The sequence below is a fragment of the Heterodontus francisci genome, chromosome 36, assembly GCF_036365525.1.
Source record: "Heterodontus francisci isolate sHetFra1 chromosome 36, sHetFra1.hap1, whole genome shotgun sequence".
In the NCBI taxonomy this organism is placed as follows: Eukaryota; Metazoa; Chordata; class Chondrichthyes; order Heterodontiformes; family Heterodontidae; genus Heterodontus; species Heterodontus francisci.
In genome coordinates this window covers 16,619,575-16,640,477 of record NC_090406.1, presented here as the reverse complement: position 1 = coordinate 16,640,477, position 20,903 = coordinate 16,619,575, and the positions used below count along the sequence as shown (strand labels likewise).

The window sequence follows — 20,903 nt, the reverse complement described above, 5'->3', positions numbered from 1 at the left end:
AGGGAAAAATGGGATTAATATAGGATTAGTAAAAATGGGTGGTTGATGGTCGGAGTGGGCCGAAGAGCCTGTTTTGGTGCTGTATCTCTCTATGACTCTAAGAAGCCAGAGTTGGGGGAATGCAAAGTTCTCAGAGGGTTATAGGTTTGTAAGCAATCAATGTCTATACAAGCACACTTTCAGAAGGGCTGAATAGATGAGATGTGTCCCTCGGTTAGGGGTGCAGATGCCAAGATTAAAAATTTAAAGGGGCTCCAGCAGACCCATAGGAACGTTTTAAGTTTGCAAACTAAAAAGATAGCAGTAAAACGGTAATTACATTTCAATAAATAATGCATTGGTTGTGAAACACTTTGGGACATCCTGAGGATGTGAAAGGTGCTATATAAACAGAGGAACACAAAAAATAGGAACAGAAGTAGACCATCTGGCCCATCGAGCTTTTTCCACCATTCAATACAATCATGGCTGATCTTGGTTTCAACTCCACTTTCCCGCCCACTCACCATATACCTTGATTCCCTGCAAGACCAAAAATCTATCGATCCCAGCCTTAAATGTATTCAACGATGGAGCATCCACAACCCTCTGGAGTAGAGAATTCCAAAGATTCACAACCCTTTGAATGAAGTAATTTCTCTTCATTTCAGTCCTAAATGATCGACTCCTTATCCTGAGATTGTGTCCCAGTGTTTTAGATTCCGTAACCAGTGGAAACAAACTCTCAGTGTCTACCCTATCCAGCCCCTTCAGAATCTTGTATGTTTCAATGAGATCGCCTCTCATTCTTCTAAACGCCAGAGAATATCCGCCCAATTTACTTAGCCTCTCATCATGGGACAACCCTCTCATGCTAGGGACCAATTTAGTAAACCTTTGTTGTCCCGCCTCCAATGCAAGTATATCCTTTCGTAAATGTGGAGACCAAAACTGCACGAAGTACTCCAGATGTGGTCTCACCAAAACCCTGTACAATTTAGCAGGTCTTTCTTTCTTAAGTTTTAATTTTAAAATTTAAAGAGTCCATTTCGTGTCAATTGTAGCTGATCTACAGATAATGCAAAGCCTAAGTGATATCAGATACTCTCCTCACGGTGGTCTCACACATGCAACCCATACCCAGTTCGTTTTGTCTTCAGTTACAATTTACATTTTAAATATGTAAAGGACTGCATGGTATAGTTGGCTGCCCTTCCAACTCTTAGGTCTGTGTTTGAAACCCAATCATGAAAGTTATCTCCCTCCAGTGTTTAGAAAGCTACTTTCATATTGGCCATTAGCTTGGATTCAGGGAGACTAGTATAAACCAGCTCCCTGCTGTAGTACTGCTCAATCTGTCTCTGTCATCCTCGCGGCAGAGCCACACAAACAGCTGGATCTGTGATACAGGCATAGGTAACTATAGCCAAAATATGAATTTGTACATTTTTTTTTTGCAGGGGGCATTGCCATGATCACTGGATCACTGATACAGAGATTGAGTGAGAAAGTTGGTTGAAAGAAGTTTGCATGCATAAGCACAACTGTGCAATTTGCTGTCCGTGTGCACTAGTTGGGCACCTCTATCCTGATGTACGGAGGTATCACAACACACAGTCTCCTTGTGCAATTCATTCAGCTGGCTTATTTAGTTTCAGAATCATCGATCGATCATACTGAGCATACACTGTGAAGCCTGAAAAGAAATCTCCCTCTGTTAAGGTTAGGACTAGATTTAGTGTTTAATTTAAGTTTTAGGATCAGGATTAGGAATAGATTTGGATTTACAGTTAGATTAAAGGTTTTTTTATTCATTCATGGGATGTGGGCGTCGTTGGCTCAGCCAGCATTTATTGCCAATCCCTAATTGCCCTTGATTAGATACAGCTGAGTGGCTTGCCAGAGTCAACCACAGCATTGCTGTGGGTCTGGAATCACATGTAGGCCAAACCAGGTAAGGACAGCAGATTTCCTTCCCTCAGGGCATTAGTGAATCAGATGGGTTTTCATGATAATCGACAATGGTTTCATGGCCATCATTGGACTTTTAGTTTCAGATTTATTAACTGAATTTAAATTCCACCTTCTGCTGTGGTGGGAGTTGAACCCATGCCCCCAGAGCAATACCCTGGGTCTCTGGGTTACTAGTCCAGTGACAATACCACTGCACCACTGCCTCCCCATGATTTGGGGCTAAGATTAGATTTAAGTTTGGGATTAAATTTAGGTTTAGGGTTAGTAAGATGATTGCAGAAAATTATTGAGCTCCAAAGTGATGAATTCTTGCAGTAAAAAGTGATGAGCTTTAACAGTTACCCTGAATGCCCCATTTGAGCTATTGAAGTGACTCGTGTGAATTTTCTACAGAGTGCCTGCAGAGTCTCATCAACAGGTTTGAGGCTGCCTGCAATGAATTTGGCCTAACCATCAGCCTCAAGAAAACGATCATGGGGCAGGACGTCAGAAATGCTCCATCCATCAATATTGGCGACCACGCTCTGGAAGTGGTTCAAGAGTTCACCTACCTAGGCTCAACTATTACCAGTAACCTATAGATGCAGAAATCAACAAGCGCATGGGTAAGGCTTCCACTGCTATGTCCAGACTGGCCAACAGAGTGTGGGAAAATGACGCACTGACACGGAACACAAAAGTCCGAGTGTATCAGTACTGTGTCCTCAGTACCTTGCTCTATGGCAGTGAGGCCTGGACAACGTATGTCAGCCAAGAGCGACGTCTCAATTCATTCCATCTTCGCTGCCTCCGGAGAATACTTGGCATCAGGTGGCAGGACCGTATCTCCAACACAGAAGTCCTCGAGGCAGCCAACATCCCCAGCTTGTACACCCTACTGAGTCAGCGGCGCTTGAGATGGCTTGGCCATGTGAGCCGCATGGAAGATGGCAGGATCCCCAAAGACACATTGTACAGCGAGCTCGCCACTGGCTCCGCTTTAAAGACGTCTGCAAATGCGACATGAAATCCTGTGACATTGATCACAAGTCGTGGGAGTCAGTTGCCAGCGTTCGCCAGAGCTGGCGGGCAGCCATAAAGACAGGGCTAAAATGTGGCGAGTCGTAGAGACTTAGTAGTTGGCAGGAAAAAAGACAGAGGCGCAAGGGGAGAGCCAACTGTGCAACAGCCCTGACAAACAAATTTCTCTGCAGCACCTGTGGAAGAGCCTGTCACTCTAGAATTGGCCTTTATAGCCACTCCAGGCGCTGCTTCACAAACCACTGACCACCTCCAGGCGCGTATCCATTGTCTCTCGAGATAAGGAAGCCCAAAAGAAGAAAAAGAAGAATATAAAATTAAAAAACAATAGTTTTGCAAACTTCAATATTGAGTGTCTGTGAAATGTGGTCATGTGTAATGTAAGGAGTAGCAGCCAATCTGCGCGCAGGGGCAATAGTGGCATAGTGGTGATATCACTGGACTAGTAATCTGCAGTCCCAGGCTAATGGCCTGGGGACATGGGTTCAAATCCTACGATAGCAGCTGGTGAAATTCAATTCATTAAAAAAAAAATGTGGAATTAAAAGCTAGTCTCAGTAATGAAACAATCAATTGTTATAAAAACCTAACTGGTTCACTAATGTCCTGTAAGGAATGAAATCTGTTGTCCTTACCTGGTCTGGCCTACGCATGACACCAGACCCACAGCAATGTGGTTTACTCTTAACTGCCCTCTGGAATTGTCTAGTAAGCCACTTAGGGCAATTAGGGATGGGCAACAAATGCCGGCCTTGCCAGTGATGCCCATATTCCTTGCAAGAATTACAAAAAAAAGCAACATCCACAATCTTAAATGAGAAAAATCTGTTTTAGTGTTGGCCATAGCACAAGGAGAAATCCCCTGCTCTTCGAATAGTACCATGGGACACGAGATACTTTACACCCACCTGAGAGCACAGATGGGGCCTCAGATTAATATCTCATCTAAAAGATGGTATTGATAATGGAATAAATTTACAGGGCTATGGGAAAGAGCAGGGGAAGGGGGCTAAGTATAAGGGGCTGATCATTTAGGACTGAGATGAGGAGAAATTACTTCACTCAAGGGTTGTGAATTTTGGGAATTCCCTACCCCAGAGGGTTGTGGACACTCCATCATTGAATATATTTAAAGGCTGGGATAGACAGATTTTTGTTCTCTTAAGAGATAATCAAGGAATATGGGGAGTAGGCAGGAAAGTGGAGTTGAAGCCCAAAGATCAACCATGATCGTATTGAATGGTGTAGAAGGCTTGATGGGCTATACGGTCTACTCCTGCTCCTATTACTTGTGTTCTTGTGTGATTGCATAGTTCTTTCAAAGAGACAGCGCAGGCACAAGGGTTTGAATGGTCTCCTCTAGTAATAGATGATTCTAGAATGATTTTATGGCACCTCTGACAATGATCTCCTCAGTACCACACTGAAGTGTCAATTTGGAATATGTGCTCAAAGTTTCTGGAGTCAGTCTTGAACCCACAATCTTCTAACTCAGAGGCTATCACTGAGTCAAAGATCGCACCTAAACTTCAGCACAGTTCACAAGAAAAAAAGCCCCTCAACTGCATAGAGGTGTACTGTTGAAGTATAACTAACAAAAACCATGTGGCTTCCCTGCACAGAGCACTGGTAAGTTTTCTGTTGTCTAAATAGCACCATCGTCCCATTAAAGCAATGGCTTGCAGAGTTATCTAGGGATGAATGGGAAGAATGCCAGCCTTCAGTGGCATATCTACCCATCTAAAGTCTAGGAATAAGCAAGACTAATTGGTCAATCATCAAAAGCACCCTGGAATGCTACGATTGGACCTGACTCAGGCATCAGATTACCAGGTCTGCTACAGAGCATTGACTTGGTTCCAATCTCCCAACCTAGGAGTGCTATCATGGAGCCAACTTATCTCAAAGTATTCCTGCTTACCTTTCCTATTAGGAACAGGACCCTTGTAACATTTACAATTAAAAAAAATTATTCAACATTTGAAATAATGTTCTGCCATCTCTGCTGGGCCAGCTACCCCTCTCCAAAACAAAGTCTATTCACTGCCTCTGGCTGCAGGTTAATGTGACACCTGAGATGGAGTATGCTATTGTTGGTGGTGTCATATACCCTCTATCAAAGTACATTTTACTGGCCCTCCCCAATAATGAAGCATCAAAAATAAGTCTCAATGTCAACAGGAGAATACAAGCTTTACTTTTCATCGGACCCCTAATACAAATTTAATAGTACAACCATAATACCAAGTATAGTTAGCATCAAAAAAGAAAGGGAGCAGTAAAGAGTAGCTGCCCTCAACATCAGGCAGCATTATGACTAAGTTTAGCTCCAAGGAGCTCTAGTAAAACTGAGATCAATGGAAGTTATATCTGATGTAAAGGAAGATGATAATGATTGCCAGAGACCAATTGTAGTAGCCTCAACACATCACAGCAAGAGTTCCTCAGAGTAGTGGCTTCAGCTCAAACATCTTCAGTTGCTTCATCAATGGCCTTCACTCCACCCACATGGTTCAACTCTTTTCACAACTCCTTTAATAATCAAGAAGTTAGCCAAGAGCGGGATGTTCATCTCGGCTCAGGCTGAGAAATGGCTGATAACAGTTGTGTCTCATAAGTGCCAGGTAAAGATCATCTTGAACAAGAGAAAATCCAGCAATCTCTCTCTGACCTTCTGATGAACCACCTTTGCTAAGTCCTCACCATCACCATCTAAGGAGTCATCATTGACTAGAGACTTAACATGTTTAGTTATATCAACACAGTGATTACAAGGGCAGTGCAGATGCTGAATACTCTAATGAGTGACTCACTGCCTGACACCTCAAAGCCTCTGCACCATCTATGAGGCTCAAGTCAGGGTTCTGATGAAATAATCACCATTTCCCTGAATGGGTACAACCACAGCAACACTTAAGAAGCTCAACAACATACCGTACAAAGTAGTTCACTTGATCGTCGCCCCTACTATTCAATTCAATATCAATCCCCTCCAGCAACAGCTCCTTGTTTCCATATGTGCTATCTATAGGATACACTGCAGCAGCTCACCAAGGTTATTTCAACAGTACCTCCCTCCCATCAGAGTTCTACTATTGATAAGGACAAGAGCAGCAACGTGGAAGGGACACCATCATTTCCACATTCCTCTCCTAGTCACACATCATCCTGAACTGGATATATGTTGATGTTCCTTCATTGATACTAAGTCAAAATCCTGGAATTCCCTATGTAACATTATAGCAGCCCCATCACAACAAGCACTGCTGTGGTTAACAAAGAAGGCCCATATCACCTTCCCAGGGCAACTAGACATGGGCAATAAATGTGCCCTTGCCCCTTTGTCCAAGAACAAATTAAAAGATCTCCAGTTTTCAAATAAAACTTTCACATTTATCCTAAAAGGGTTAAATTACCAAATCTCTAGCTCAGCTTTTCAAAATAAAATGCTGCTGTCTCGTATAAAACTAGAGAGATTGAATGTAAAGTGTATTGAGACTTTGACATTTCCTTACTATGGAATACTATAAATTTCTGTAGTCTCATTGTTAATCACTGTTGGGCATACAGAAATAATGTTTTTAATATGTTTTATATTAAAGTTGTTGATCCTGTCTATGGAAAGGAAGAAAAAAAGAAAGAAAAACTTGCATTTATATAGCACCTTTCATGACCACTGGATGTCTCAAAGTGCATTACAGCCAACAAAGTACTTTTTGAAGTGTAATCACTGTTGTAAAATAGGAAATGCGGCAGTGAATTTGTGCAAAGCAAACTCCCACAAACAGTAATGTGACAATGACCAGATAATCTGTTTTTGTGATGTTGATTGAGGGATAAATATTGGCCAGGACACCGGGGATAACTCCCCTGCTCTTCTTCTAAACAGTGCCATGGGATATTTTACCTAAGAGGACAGGCAGGGCCTTGGTTTAATACCTTATCCAAAAGACGGAACCTCAGAATTGTCATCTAAGATTTCTGTGCTCAAGTCCTGGAGTGGGACTTGAACCCCCTGAAACTTCTGACTCAGAGGTAAGAATGCTATCAACTGAACCACAGCTGACAATTTAGCCCTGTTAAGATGAATGTGAATTTTTTCATTCATAAATTGGAGACCTTAGCCCAAGCCCTATTTTTTGTTTTTCTTTAATTTGTTCTTGGACAATGTGGGCAAGGGCATATTTATTGTCCTTCTCTAGTTGTCCTGGAAAAACCACTGAGTATAGGAACATAGGAGTGGGAGTAGGCCATTCAGTTCATTGAGCCTGCTTCATCATTCAATACAATCGTGGCTGATCATACACTTCAATGTCTTTTTCCCACACTATCCATATATCCTTTTATGTCATAGGTATTTAGAAATCTGTCAATCTCTGCTTTAAACATACTCAATGACTGAGCTTCCACAGCCCTCTGGGGTAGAGAATTCCAAAGATTCACAACCCTCTGAGTAAAGAAATTTCTCTTTATCTTGGTCCTAAGTGGCTTCCCCCTTATTTTGAAATTGTGTCCCCTGGTTCTGGACTCCCCAACCAGGGGAAACATCTTACCTGCATCTACCCTGTCTTTGCCTTTTAAGTATTTTCTAGATTTCAATGAGATCACCTCTCATTCTTCGAAACTCAAGAGAATACAGGCCCAATTTCCCCCATTTGTCTTCATAGGACAGTCCCACCATCCCAGGAACAAGTCTGGTGAACCTTTGTTGCACTCTTTCTATGGCAATAATATCCTTCCTAAGGTAAGGGGACCAAAACTGCACACAGTACTCCAGGTGCGGTCTAACCAAGGTTCTTTACAATTGAAGCAAGACTTAGCTACTCCTGTACTCAAATCCTATTGCGATAAAGGCTAACATACCATTAGCCTTCTTAATTGCTTGCTGCATCTGCATATTAGTTTTCAGTGACTTATTGACAGGACACCCAGGTCCCTTTGTACATCTACACTTTCTAATCTCTTACCATTTAAGAAATACTCTGCACATCTATTCCTCCTACCAAAGTGGATAACCTCACATTTTTCCACATTATATTCCATCTGCCCTGTTCTTGCCCACTCACTAAGTCTGTCCTGATCACCTTGAAGCCGCTTTGCATCTTCCTCACAACACCTAATTTTGTGTCATCCGCGAACTTGGAAATATTACATTTGGTCCCCACATCCAAATCATTGAGATATATTGTGAACAGCTGGGGCCCAAGTACTGATCCTTGCGGTACCCCACCAGTCACAACCTGCCAACGCGAGAATGACCCGTTTATTCCTACTCTCTGTTTTCTACCTGTTAACCAATCCTTAATCCATGCCAGCTTGAAGGCTAAGGAAGCCCATTTCATTCACAGGACGTTTTTCCACATGATGAGGTTTATTGCCTAGAGACCAGTTGATTTACGGAAGAGCCAAAGTCAATTCATTATGTAATTGCTTCTGAAGATCATTCTCCCGCCCACACAGTCAATTTGGGAAGTTTTGATCTTACTCCAGCCCATGTGATGAGCTCCAAAGGATCCTGATGCATAACTTTGTATACAGATGCCAGTCACTGGAACAGACACCGTGCATTTCTGGGATGGAACCTCAATAAGTATACAGCTCCTGTACCTTTTTTATCTTGGAAACTACTATTCTACCACTGAATCTCTGTCTGGTGCTTGGGACTAGGAAAAAAACCTCAGCGGCAAAGATGCTGTATGGATGTGCAATTCAATATGTCCCAATAGATCCAGCTAACCAACATAAATGTATGAATGTAGATTATATCTCTGTAATGAGGCCTGATTCATACCCAGTTACATCAAAGGGCTGTAATTCTACCTCCCTCTTAGTGGTGACAATCAGCCTTTAATAGGTTCCATTATTAATTGTTTTTCTGCCTCACTGAAAAGGAACTGACCGTACCACAAGGACTAAAGCTTCTGTTTGGAGGGGAACTCCTTCACTATTTTTTTGAGCAACAGTCAGCTTTTCACATCCATTTCTGCTTTTATTTGCTTGAGGAAAAATGATGTTACAAAAGTTGACTATAATTGATGAGATCAGTGGAAACAAACTGAGAAACTTACAGCAGTGTTTTTGAAGCATTGCTGAACCATATCTGTATAAATTCTACAAATTCATTTGAATGGGATTTGTTTTCTAAAACTGTAAATTTTCCTCTCCAATTTCCTCTTTTCCTGTAGAATATATAGTTCTACAGGCGTCCGAGGATTTTTTTTTTGCTTCTGTTCATTTTATCCCTCCCTTAATTACTTAGCTCTGCACCTTAATGTTGTTGTACACCCGTCATGGGAGTAGGACAGCAGGCCTGAGCTCCCAAGTGGGTTTCTGGCATTGAATATTATCCGATAGCAGGGGTAAGATGGATAGAGTGTCAGGTTCTTTCCCTTCCCCCTGTAAAAAAAAGCTACTCATCCCTACACAGCCACTTAGGATATAAAAACAACCTCAATGCAAGTGACCAGAATAGCAATTTCAGGGACCTTTGCCAGGTTACAGGAAAACTAAACTGAACTGTTGACAGCAAAATTGTATAACATGAAAAATATATATTCCTCCCCCCCCGCTACCCCCGTCCCCCAACAAATATGTATCAAGAAGTTTTACACCAAGTTAGCTAGGCCTAACTCAACATCTGTTGTGGAGATGCATTGAAGGCTGCAAGATATCAGTAGTGGGGATCATTATGTTGTTCCCAGAGGAGACAAAAGAGGGAACTCAGTGTTTTTTAAAGTAGGTGGTGATGATGGTGAAGGTGAGGGTCAAATCTTTGATAGAATAGTAATATAGTTTGTGGATTGGGCAGTCTATTTGAGTTGAATGGACTTTTCTTGAGCCAAACTTTCTTTCGAAGGCGTGCATAGTCGAAGGCTTCCCTGGAAACAGAGGTTTATGGAGTGACCCTGTGTTGTTAACTCTGTTGAGGTTTCTTGTGTTGCGGCAAAAGCTGATGATTCAAACCCTATGGCACCCCAGACTAGATCTTCTGTTCGCCTGGTTCAGATGCCATTGTAGCCTCCTCCAACTACAAATTAATGACATTCATTGCACAGTCTGTATAGAGCACAGTGTCAGCCGCCATCCATGCTTGTACCTGTGCCATCAACATTATAAAGTCAATGTTTTGATTGCCATGCAGCATTACTAATCTGCACCAGATCAATTTTAACATAAATGGCTTTAAACCATCAGAGGGTCAAAATGCCATAGAAAATAAGTAAATAAAACAAGCTGAAATAGTGCCAGAACCCAGCAAAGCCTTTATTACAACCCATGGACCTCAAGCTTTGTGGGCGAGGCCAAGCAGCACTCAAGCTGTGTGTGAGTTATCTTTACAAGCAGTCTGAGTAGTTAAGCTCCACCCACTGTACGACAACTAATGTATTTGAATGGTACCATTTTCAAATTGTTTTCCGGTATGCATTTACGACACTTAGTTTGATTCAAAGTTATTTTGCATAAATGATAGGTTCCAAGTCATTTTGAGTTAATGTTTCCACCTGATAATATGACAACATTTATCTTTCCAGGTAAAATTCTGGCCTTGTTATCAGTTTTGATTACGGATCACACTCATACGTAGGAATAAGCAGGGGCACTGAAGTTACAAGCCTTTTCAGGCCTTTCTAAAATCAGTGCAGCTGCCGAGTCATGAAGCAGTTAGAGTGCCTCATATTGCTGTACCAATTTATTGTACTCATATTGCTTTTACAACAGACTTTAGAACTGAGTGACTGTTTCATTTTGTCCCCACAGATGTAGAAATGTTGGAGGATTTTTGTTATCGATTGTTGGTGTATTATCAATGGTAGAGCTGGTGATCTATTCCTGAAAGAGAAGCTATGACAAATAAATAATTAACACATCTCTTACATGTCTAAACAGGCAAAACATTTACCTGGAAGTCCGTGGAGAATGAAGAGATGAGTTCTGGATACGTAATAAGCTGCAGTTTAAGAGGAATTGGGTGAACATGTTCAATGGAACCAACCGATCGACAGGTTTTTAACTCTGATACTTTAAGTTACCCTAGAACAAGGTTAAGGTGGAGTCTTTATCAGGTATCCTGTGTGTGGCCAACACCTTGATTCTGAGAAAGGAAGCCAAATCAATTAAAGAAGCAAGGTGGCAGTCTTAACATTGTCTCTGAATTCACACCAGAGTCTGTAAAATCTTGTTTGCATTATACTACATTGCAAAGAAATCACATGGTAAATGCTGAAGTATCAACTGTACAGTTATTTATTACAATCAAAGTTCAGAGTAAAAACTCCCACCTCCAAGTGTCAGTAAGCCCTGATAGCTGAGCAAGAGATTCATGGTAATGCATATAAAGACTGGACATGAATCTCTCACCATTTTCTGTGGAAAAGGAAAAAAAAAACAGTATGTTCACTAGGCTTGTAACTTCATGCCGTACTATCAATTCCATGAGCTGAATTAGCAGAGCCATAAATTTAAACAGTGGCTGATCGTTCACAGTCTAAATCATTACAATCCAAGATGAGTGCAATCTCTAAGGGCTGGTATGGCTAAATATTAACTGTATTTGTAGTACAGGAATGCCTTACGCAAGGATCTCAAGTTGTTTCAAGTAGCTATGTTATAAATGGCTCTTGGTGGGCCCACCAATACAAAAACTTTCAGAAATATAGTATTATTGCTGGCACACAGTTTTTCATTTATTTCTATGCTCCTGTGTTGATGTGAAGAAGAATCTCAATAAAACTGCAAGTTAGATGTTAACTAAAAACAGGAAATGCTGGAAATACTCAGCAGGTCTGGCAGCATCTGTGGAGAGAGAAGCAGAGTTAACATTCCAGGTCAGTGACTCTTCATCGGAACTGACAAATATTAGAAATGTAAAAGGTATTAAGCAAGGAAAGCGGGGGTGGGGCAAGAGATAACAAAAGAGGTGTTGATAGGACAAGGTCACAGAGAATAACTATCCAGAAAGTCATGTAACAAAGGCAAACGGTATGTTAGTGGTGTGGTGAAAGACAAAGTGTTAGTGCAGATGTCAATTGACTGTAAAATGAATAGCCCTAGTTCCAAGCACAAACATTAAAAAACACAGTGGGTAGGCAAAGTAGAAACAAACTATAAAACTAAAATAAAATAAACAAATAAAAAAGAAAAAAGAAAAAAAACTAAAAATAAAAAGGGGGGCCCATCATGCTCTGAAATTATTAAACTCAGTGTTCAGTCCAGCAGGCTGTAGTGTGCCTAATCAGTAAATGAGGTGCTGTTCCTCGAGCTGGCGTTGATGTTCACTTGAACACTGCAGCAATCCCAGGACAGAGATGTGAGCATGAGAGCTGGGGGGGTGTTGAAATGGCCAGCAACTGGAAGCTCGGGGTCCTGCTTACAGACTGAGTGGAGGTGTTCCGCAAAGCGGTCATTCAATCTGCATTTGGTCTCCCAATGTAGAGGAGATCACATTGTGAGCAGTAAATACAGTATACTAAATTGAAAGAAGTACAAGTAAATCGCTGCTTCACCTGAAAGGAGTGTTTGGGGCGTTGGGTAGTGAGGAGAGAGGAGGTAAATGGGCAGGTATTACACCTCCTGCGATTGCCGTGGGAAGGGGACGAGGTGTTGGGGGTAATGGAGGAGTGAACGAGGGTGCCGCGGAGGGAGCGAAAGTTGATAAAGTTTTCTAGTTCCGGGCGGGAGCAGGAAACGGCACTGATACAGTCATGAATGTACCGGAAAAAGAGTTGGTGGAGGGGACCTGAGTAGGACTGGAACAAGGCATGTTCGACAGATCCCACAAAAAGTCAGGCATAACTAGGACCTATGCGGGTACCCATAGCAGCACCTTTGACTTGAAGGAAGTGAGTGGAGATGAAGGAGAAGTTGTTCAAGGTGAGAACAAATTCAGCCAGGCGGAGGAGGGTAGTGGTGGATGGGGACTGGTTATGCCTCTGTTCAAGGAAGAAGCGGAGAGCCCTCAAACCATCCTGGTTGGGGATGGAGATGTAGAGAGATTGGATGTCCATAGTGAAGAGGAGGCGGTTAGGGCCCGGAAACTGGAAATTGTCAAAATGACGTAGGGCGTCAGAAGAGTCACGGTTATAAGTGGGAAGAGACTGGACCAGTCAAAGGTGTTGCTATGGGTACCCACTTGGGTCCTAGTTATGCCTGTCTTTTTGTGGGATATGTCGAACATTCCTTGTTCCAGTCATACTCAGGCCCCGTACCCCAACTCTTTCTCTGGTACGTTGATGACTGTATCTGTGCCGTTTCCTGCTCCCGTCCGGAACTATAAAACTTTATCAACTTTGCTTCTAAATTTCCACCCTTCTCTCATGGTCCATCTCCAACACTTCCCTTCCGTTCCTTGACTTTTCTGTCTCCATCTCTGGGGATAGGCTGTCTACTAATATTCATTATAAGCCCACCAACTCCCACAGCTACCTCGACTACACTTCTTCACACCCTGCCTCCTGTAAGGACTCCATTCCATTCTCCCAGTTTCTTCGTCTCCGACGCATCTGCTCTGATGACGCTAACTTCCATGACAGCGCTTCTGATATGTCTTCCTTTTTCCTCAACCGAGGATTCCCCTCCACTGTGGTTGACAGGGCCCTCAACCGTGTCTGGCCCATTTCCCGCACCTCTAACCTCACCCCTTTCCCTCCCTCCCAGATTCGCGACAGGGTTCCCCTTATCCTCACTTTCCACTCCACCAGCCTCCACATCCAAAGGATCATCCTCTGCCATTTCCGCCACATCGAGCATGATGCCACTACCAAACACATCTTCCCCTCCCTTTCCCTGTCAACATTCCGAAGGGATCATTCCCTTCGCGACATCCTCATCCACTCCTCCATTACCCCCACCACCTTGTCCCCTTCCCACGGCACCATCCCATGCAATCGCAGGAGATGTAATACCTGCCCATTTACCTCCTCTCTCCTCACTACCCAAGGCCCCAAACACTCCTTTCAGGTGAAACAGCGATTTACTTGTACTTCTTTCAATTTCGTATACTGTATTTGTTGCTCACAATGTGGTCTCCTCTACATTGGGGAGACCAAACGCAGATTGAGTGACCGCTTTGTGGAACACCTCAGCTCAGTCTGTAAGCATGACCTGGAGCTTCCAGTTGCTCACTATTTCAACACCCCGCCCCCGCTCTCATGCTCATATCTCTGTCCTGGGATTGCTGCAGTGTTCCAGCAAACATCAACGCAAGCTCGAGGAACAGCACCTCATTTACCAATTAGGCACACTACAGCCTGCTGGACTGAACATTGAGTTTAATAATTTCAGAGCACGACGGGCCCCCCTTTTTATTTTTAGTCATTTTTTTCTTTTTTCGTTTTTATTTGTTTATTTTATTTTAGTTTGTTTAGTTTGTTTCTACTGTGCCTCCCACTGTGTTTTTTTAATGTTTGTGCCAGGGCTGTTCATTTTACAATCAATTGACACCCTATCTGTACTAATGCTTTGTCTTTCACCACACCATTAACATACCATTTACCTTTGTTCCATGACTTTCTGGTCAGTTATTCTCTGTGACCTTGTCCTATCAACACTTTCTCTTTTGTTATCTCTTGCCCCACCCCCACTTACCTTGCTTAAAACCTTTGACATTTCTAATATTTGCCAGTTCTGAAGAAGGGTCACTGACCTGAAAAGTTAACTCTGCTTCTCTCTCCACAGATGCTGCCAGACCTGCTGAGCATTTCCAACATTTCTTGTTTTTATTTCAGGTTTCCAGCATCTGCAGTATTTTGCTTTTATTTTAAGTTAGATGTTATCCATTTAAGTTGCAACCAGCATTGTATTTCCTTAATATATCTGTTTAATGTAAACATTGCAGATGGCTTTCCTGGTCACAATTTGTTATTAATGTCATAAAAATCATAGAATCATGGAACACAGAAGGAGGCCATTCAGGTCATTGTTCCTGTGCCAGCTCTTTGAAAAAGCTACCAAGATACCTCCACTTCCCTGCTCTTTCCCCATATCACTGTAATTTTTCCTTTTCAAGTATATATCCAATTGCCTTTTGAAAGTTTCTATTGAATATACTTGCACAACCCTTTCAGGCAGTGCATTCTAGATCATAACAAGTCGCTGTGTAAAAAATATTCTCCTTATCTCCACTCTGGTTCTTTTGCATGTTGTAGTCAATCTGTGTCCTCTGGTTAATGATCCTCCTACAAGTGGAAGCTTTCATCTTATTTGCTCGAACAAAACCATTCATAATTTTGAATACCTTTGTTAAATCTCCCCTTAACCTTCCCTTCTCTAAGGTAAACAACCACAGCTTCTGTAGACTCTCCACATAAATGGAGTCCCTCATCCCTGGTAACATCCTAGTAAATCACCTCGGCATTCTCTCCAAGGCCAAACATAGCAGTGAGATTTCATTGGTTGACAACTTATAGCAAAATCTTAAAAACATTCTCCAAAACTTTAATGACTTTGCTAGAAATAGTGAAAAGAGGAAATCTCACTGTTATATGTTTAAAGTTGATGATACATAGATATCAGAGAGGAAAAGAAACCAAGATAGGAAAATTATTTTTTTTTAAATGCATAATGTACGTTTCCTGTTCGAATTTTGCCACTACTGTATTTGACACAAAAGTTAAAACGAAAATAGCTAAAGAATGTAAGAAAGGATTTAAAGAGTCTTGCTAGGGCCCTACCTGCCAAGAATGAGACACATTAATTCTGTCATGAACGTTGATTTTAACTGTTATTGGAGTGAAGAAATGACTTGTTAAACAGATCAGCTGTGGCTGCAAAAGACATTTGCATATTAACAGACGATGATTGGAAGGACAAAGGACCATTCCCTGACACATTCAACCCACAATGGACCTTGATCACCAGGTATTGTGTGTAAGAGGAGCATTCCAGAGACTGCTAAGGTGATACAATCCAAGATGTGGTCAGACCAGTTAGTCACATGACTAACCTGCTTGGTAACCTGAGTTTTTTCTGAATTTTACAAACAGTTTGAACTTAGAAAGACTATTTCCTACTGGATTGAGAAGATCTCTCCTGTCTGCTCCCATATCGCTCTCACAAGCCTCTGAATTCACTGAAGACACATGAACCCCAAGAGAGAAAAGTCTCCTACAGTGAACAAGGTTTAAAGAAGAATACTGGGCCCCAATGAAAAGCAAGGACTCTACAGTGAGCTCAACCAGCCCTAACAAAAACTCTTCAGATATTGCCTCAAACTTTTCCACTTTATTACTTCTGCTCTGTTCTGTTTCTATCTGCATGTGTGTATCGCATGTGCATGCTAGTATGGGTGCGTTGTGTATCCGTAGGCATTAACCGAAATAGAGTTCAAGTTCAAGGTTAATAAATTTCTAACTTTTCTTCTTTAAACCTAAGAAAGTCTGTTTGTGATCGTTTCTTTGCCTTATAATTGGAAAGCGGTGAACAAGGATTCACCAAGGGGGAGCTAAAGACACGATGTGTTTAAAATTAAACCCTGTTACAGTAGGACCAGGTGAAGGCTGAAAAGGAACCCTAGACCTCTTTCTCACCTGGTTGTAACAGAAATTGATAAACCTTACATAGTCCTGCCAGCTGAGTTCAACAAGGCACTAAGTAGGTTTTCAGAGCTGTTAATTTTTGGACAATATTCTTCATTCTGAGTGATTTAACGTATATAAAGATTTTCTTTAACTAAATGATAGAGAATGTTACCAACCAAGAAATGATAGCTCCCTAAATCCTCAACTGTAATCTACTCAACTGTTTTTATTCAAATGTGCATCCCACTGCACTGTTCAGTGGTGGCATGTCTTCAGCAATCTTAAAACAAGTGGCCTTAATAACACTCATATTGTGCTCAGAATGACTCAAGTAAAGTATATTTGGAGAACCATTGAAATGCTGTTGGATTGACACAATAGAATAATTTAGATCATTGATAAACAGACAATCATCAGATCGATTGAATGTGAGCATACCTGCTGACACCTCGCTAAAGTTTGTATTGGGAGGCAGCAGCAATGCCAATCCAAACAAATTTAGTGTGGTAAGCTTTGAGAAACTGAAGTGTTAATCTTAATGGCAGTGAGTAGAATCCATATACGGAGGTATGGAGCTTAAGTAGTTTATATAAACTGGTAGATTTCAGTGAATGTCCAAACTTGATTATCACTGTTACTTCCTTTGAAGTCTTGCTTAGCTGCTCCAAATCACAGCCTATTAATGCATATTTTATTTATTCCAGAAGCTGAGTTCATTAAAATGTTCTCTTTAAAAAGAGTTTGATATTGCAATATGAATGGTATAGTTCATTTCAACAATATTGTACCAGTTGTTTGTAAACCCATGTCACAGGAGCAAATGCTTATTGTTTTTGGCGGGTCATAACCAGCACACTATGTCCAGAGTGGTAATCATCAAAACTGGTAATGGAGCATAACATCCAAGCAAAGTCTAGTTTATTACTATTACAGTATTATCTGTCTTTGTCTATCAGCTGTCCTTTTCTACATAAGGTCAGTGCCTTGTTATTTTAAGATTAATTGAAACTGACTGCACTGTCTATGACGTCACTGATTGAGTATTTCATGTCTTGGATCAGTGAGTCTCCCACATGTCAGGTTGCTTTAGTAACTAGCTCAACCACCTCTTTCCAGCAACAAATCCCCTGTTCTCAACATGCATGTCTAACTGGCTGCTTGGGCACATTTGAATGAATTATTAGCTGTGGAATATTGCATTAATGTACAAGCCAAATTGCCATTAAAGAAACCACAGATTGAAATAACGCAGTACATGATTCTAAACACATTTCAGTTTCTAAAACATGGATTTTTTTTTGCGGGGGGCAGGGTGATGGTGGATTCTACATGTCAATCTGTTTCACTGTGGGTTAGTTACTATGAGATGTGGAAGAACAGAATTGTGATAATTGGCCCTTGATTTTTCTTTTCCTCTACAGAGGAACATTTGACTTCTTCTTCGTCAGAGCAATGTGGCTGAGATCCATAACCTAGCAGTGAGGTGGACCATGACCGCGAGTTCACATCTGGAATTCCATGGACCCATACATTTGGAGCTCCAGTGTTCTGCACCATGGAGCCGATTGACAGTGCTAGACTCTTAAGAAAAAATTTTAATATTTTGCGGGTTGAATTAAATTTGTGTAACTGATGTATTCTTGTGAAATTCCTCTGTTATTTTCTGACAGATGTTAAGCTGTTAACAAGAAATAGGTTAATGCCTTCATTAAAATAGCAGACAAAGAAATTTCATGTGAAGAATTTAACGTATTCACTACTAATATTGTGCAATTTAAAGTAATTGGCAAAAGAACCAGAGGTGAGATGCAGCCAATTTTTTTTAAACAGTGAGTTTTATTACCTGGAATGCAATGCCTTAAAGGATGGTAAAAGCAGATTCAATTGTACTTTTAAAAGGAAATCGGATAAATACGTGAAAGGGAAAAATACGCAGGGTTATGGGTAAAAGGGAAGGGGATTGAAACTAATTGGATAGCTCTTCTAAAGAGTAGACATAGGTACGATGGGCCGAATAGCCTCCTACTGTGCAGTATTGTATGTTGATTCTATGTGATTTCAGTTCCTCTATCATCTGATGTCTAAGGTGCATAGTGGGGGATTAGGGAAGGCTGTAGTTCTATAATTAGCTTTGCATCTTAAATTCTAACATAGAATTTAGCTTCTGGAAATGTTAGCTGGAAATATTAACAGCTACTTATTTCTGGATTAAATATTAGAAAGCAGTGTCTTTCAAAAACCTGAACATCATTTTAACATTTCTTAACATGCTGAATATTCTCAGAGATTAATGCCTATTGAGTAACCAATAACATTAAACAGTTTTCACTAATATTATGAAATATATAACGGAATGCACCTCCCATGACATTGCTCATGGATAAAAAAAAAATTAAATTACAGATAAATAAAGATATAGGGCTGAATTTTCAATCACCCGTGGGGGCGAGGTTTGGTGTTGGCAGGCATGGAAAATTGTGCACTTAAAAGATGTCACTAGTTCATGATGCCTCAGTGACCCGATTAGATTTCCAAAGGGAGTGCAGGGAGGCAGGGGGTAGTGGGGGTGCAGGGTGAGCTGACAACCCGCATGCCTCCAATTAATTGGGCTTGTTGATCTCGTGGTGGAGCTTGATAGGAGTATGGGGAACAACAATCAGCAATTTTCAAATGGCAAGCATAGGGAACATGGAGGGTCTGGGACACGTTTGAGCATAGCTGTCGGAAACACAGCAGGGAGCTATTAGTGCTCATGACTGCAGTGTGAAATATGTTTATGAAAGGGGATATTTAGACTCAGTTGCTCATGCAGTGGCACAGATTTCCATCACTAGAACCGAGAGGCTTGATTTTATGAGGAGAGAGTGTTTGGACTCTTGGCTGTTGGCATCCTTGAGCCATGCCTGCTTGGTCTGGCTTGCTGGAGCTCTACTTCCAGATGGAGGGTATAGTACAGCTCTACTGTTCACCCCACAGCTTCAATCAGGGCCTCAAGGAAGGCAACAGAAAAACGCGGGCCACTCGGGAATGGCTGCCTGAACCATCTCTACTCTTCCTGCTCATCCATTTCCAAAGGCAACGGCAAGCCCAGTCATGGCTGCCACTTGCCTTTTAGTGCTTAGCACCTGCTTCCTGACCATGCCCAACACCCCTAATTGGACACTGAACTCTGCTCCAGACCTATTAGTGGCTGTTGCTTTGAAAATTGCGTTGATGCTGATATGGTGCAGGGTTGGGACCCATAAATGTTCCGGGCATCAGATTCCTAACCGGAATGAACATTCGGCCGATAAAGTGCATCCCTCATACTCCAGTTCCTTAAATAAATGCATCGGTGCTGTGGTTCCATAAGTTAAAAATATAGGATGTTCTTGTCCCAAAAATGTTAGGACTTGTTTGTAAGGTAAATTATGCAAGCCTTTTTAGTAGTGTTCCATCAGTACTTTTTATTTCAAAATTGTGCTGCAGTATTTAACAAATTCATAATCCAATACATCACTCACACTGTCACTTTTGATGTTTCCCAGACTCAGTAATGTACATAGCTAGAATATGACAAAATGTGAAACTTTAAGTTCCAGGGGAGGACCTAATCTTCCCATGAACAATATCATTCAGGATCAGGTTTCCCATCAGCATTGAGACCTTATACTATTTGAGGCCTTTTTCCCAGAAGGATTTTGCTAAATCACTCATCCTGGGCTCTTGTAATTTCTCGCAGTCCTTTGGCCCAGCACCAGCACAAAACTGGGCCACAGCTCGTTTCCATTTGAATGGTCTAATAAAAAGTGTCAGGAGCAAACTCAGAGGGAAGGAACCAGAGGCCCAGTGATAAACTGTCAGCAACTTTCGCACCACCAGTTTTCTCTAGTGGCAGGTGGGATAGTGGAGCAGGAGCAATTGGAGCAGCAGGGTACAACCAGTTTCCATTGAAAACATTGGGTGGAAGCCAAGAGAAAAGGAACTGCCGCAAATCAACAGCAGCAACTCATATAGATACATCTTACTTATAGAGCAGCTATTGGACACTGAACAAGGTGGGGAAAGCTGGAGAAAAGGAAAAAAAGGCCAGGTGGATGCAAAAGCAAAATCAAAAAGAAGGATCTTAATGAGGTTTTTGAAATTATTTGGCTACTAAATGGAGCTGTGTGTAAATGTCCCTTTAAGACTGAAAGGTCTAATTGCTGTAAATATTCTTGAAGTCAGTTAGAGCTTAATCGCTGTCAGGCACATCTGAGATGAATTAGTGGATAATTGCTTTTGTAGATTGGCAGGGGCCTATAACTCCCCAGCTCCCCTAAACTTCAGAAAGAACAGCACACATGACTGGCTTTCTTTCTGTTCCCCCGCCCCCATCTGCATCTCCCCGTGAAGACTGATGGAGGCATTTCAAAACTTTTAGGGATTTTAATCACA

General features: G+C 41.6%; 1 protein-coding gene across 2 annotated transcripts in view; it reads right to left on the bottom strand.

Moving 5' to 3' along the window:
- The window catches only part of fgf22 (fibroblast growth factor 22), a 149,333-nt gene extending 138,312 nt beyond the window's left edge, over positions 1–11,021 (bottom strand). The window contains exon 1 of one of the 2 annotated variants that reach the window (XM_068015808.1): positions 10,874–11,021. In XM_068015808.1, coding sequence (XP_067871909.1) covers positions 10,874–10,950 — 77 coding nt within the window. In that variant the 5' untranslated portion in view covers positions 10,951–11,021. The remainder of the gene's footprint in view (positions 1–10,873) is intronic. The other variant, XM_068015810.1, reaches the window with a different exon arrangement.
- Positions 11,022–20,903: the final 9,882 nt, after the last annotated feature.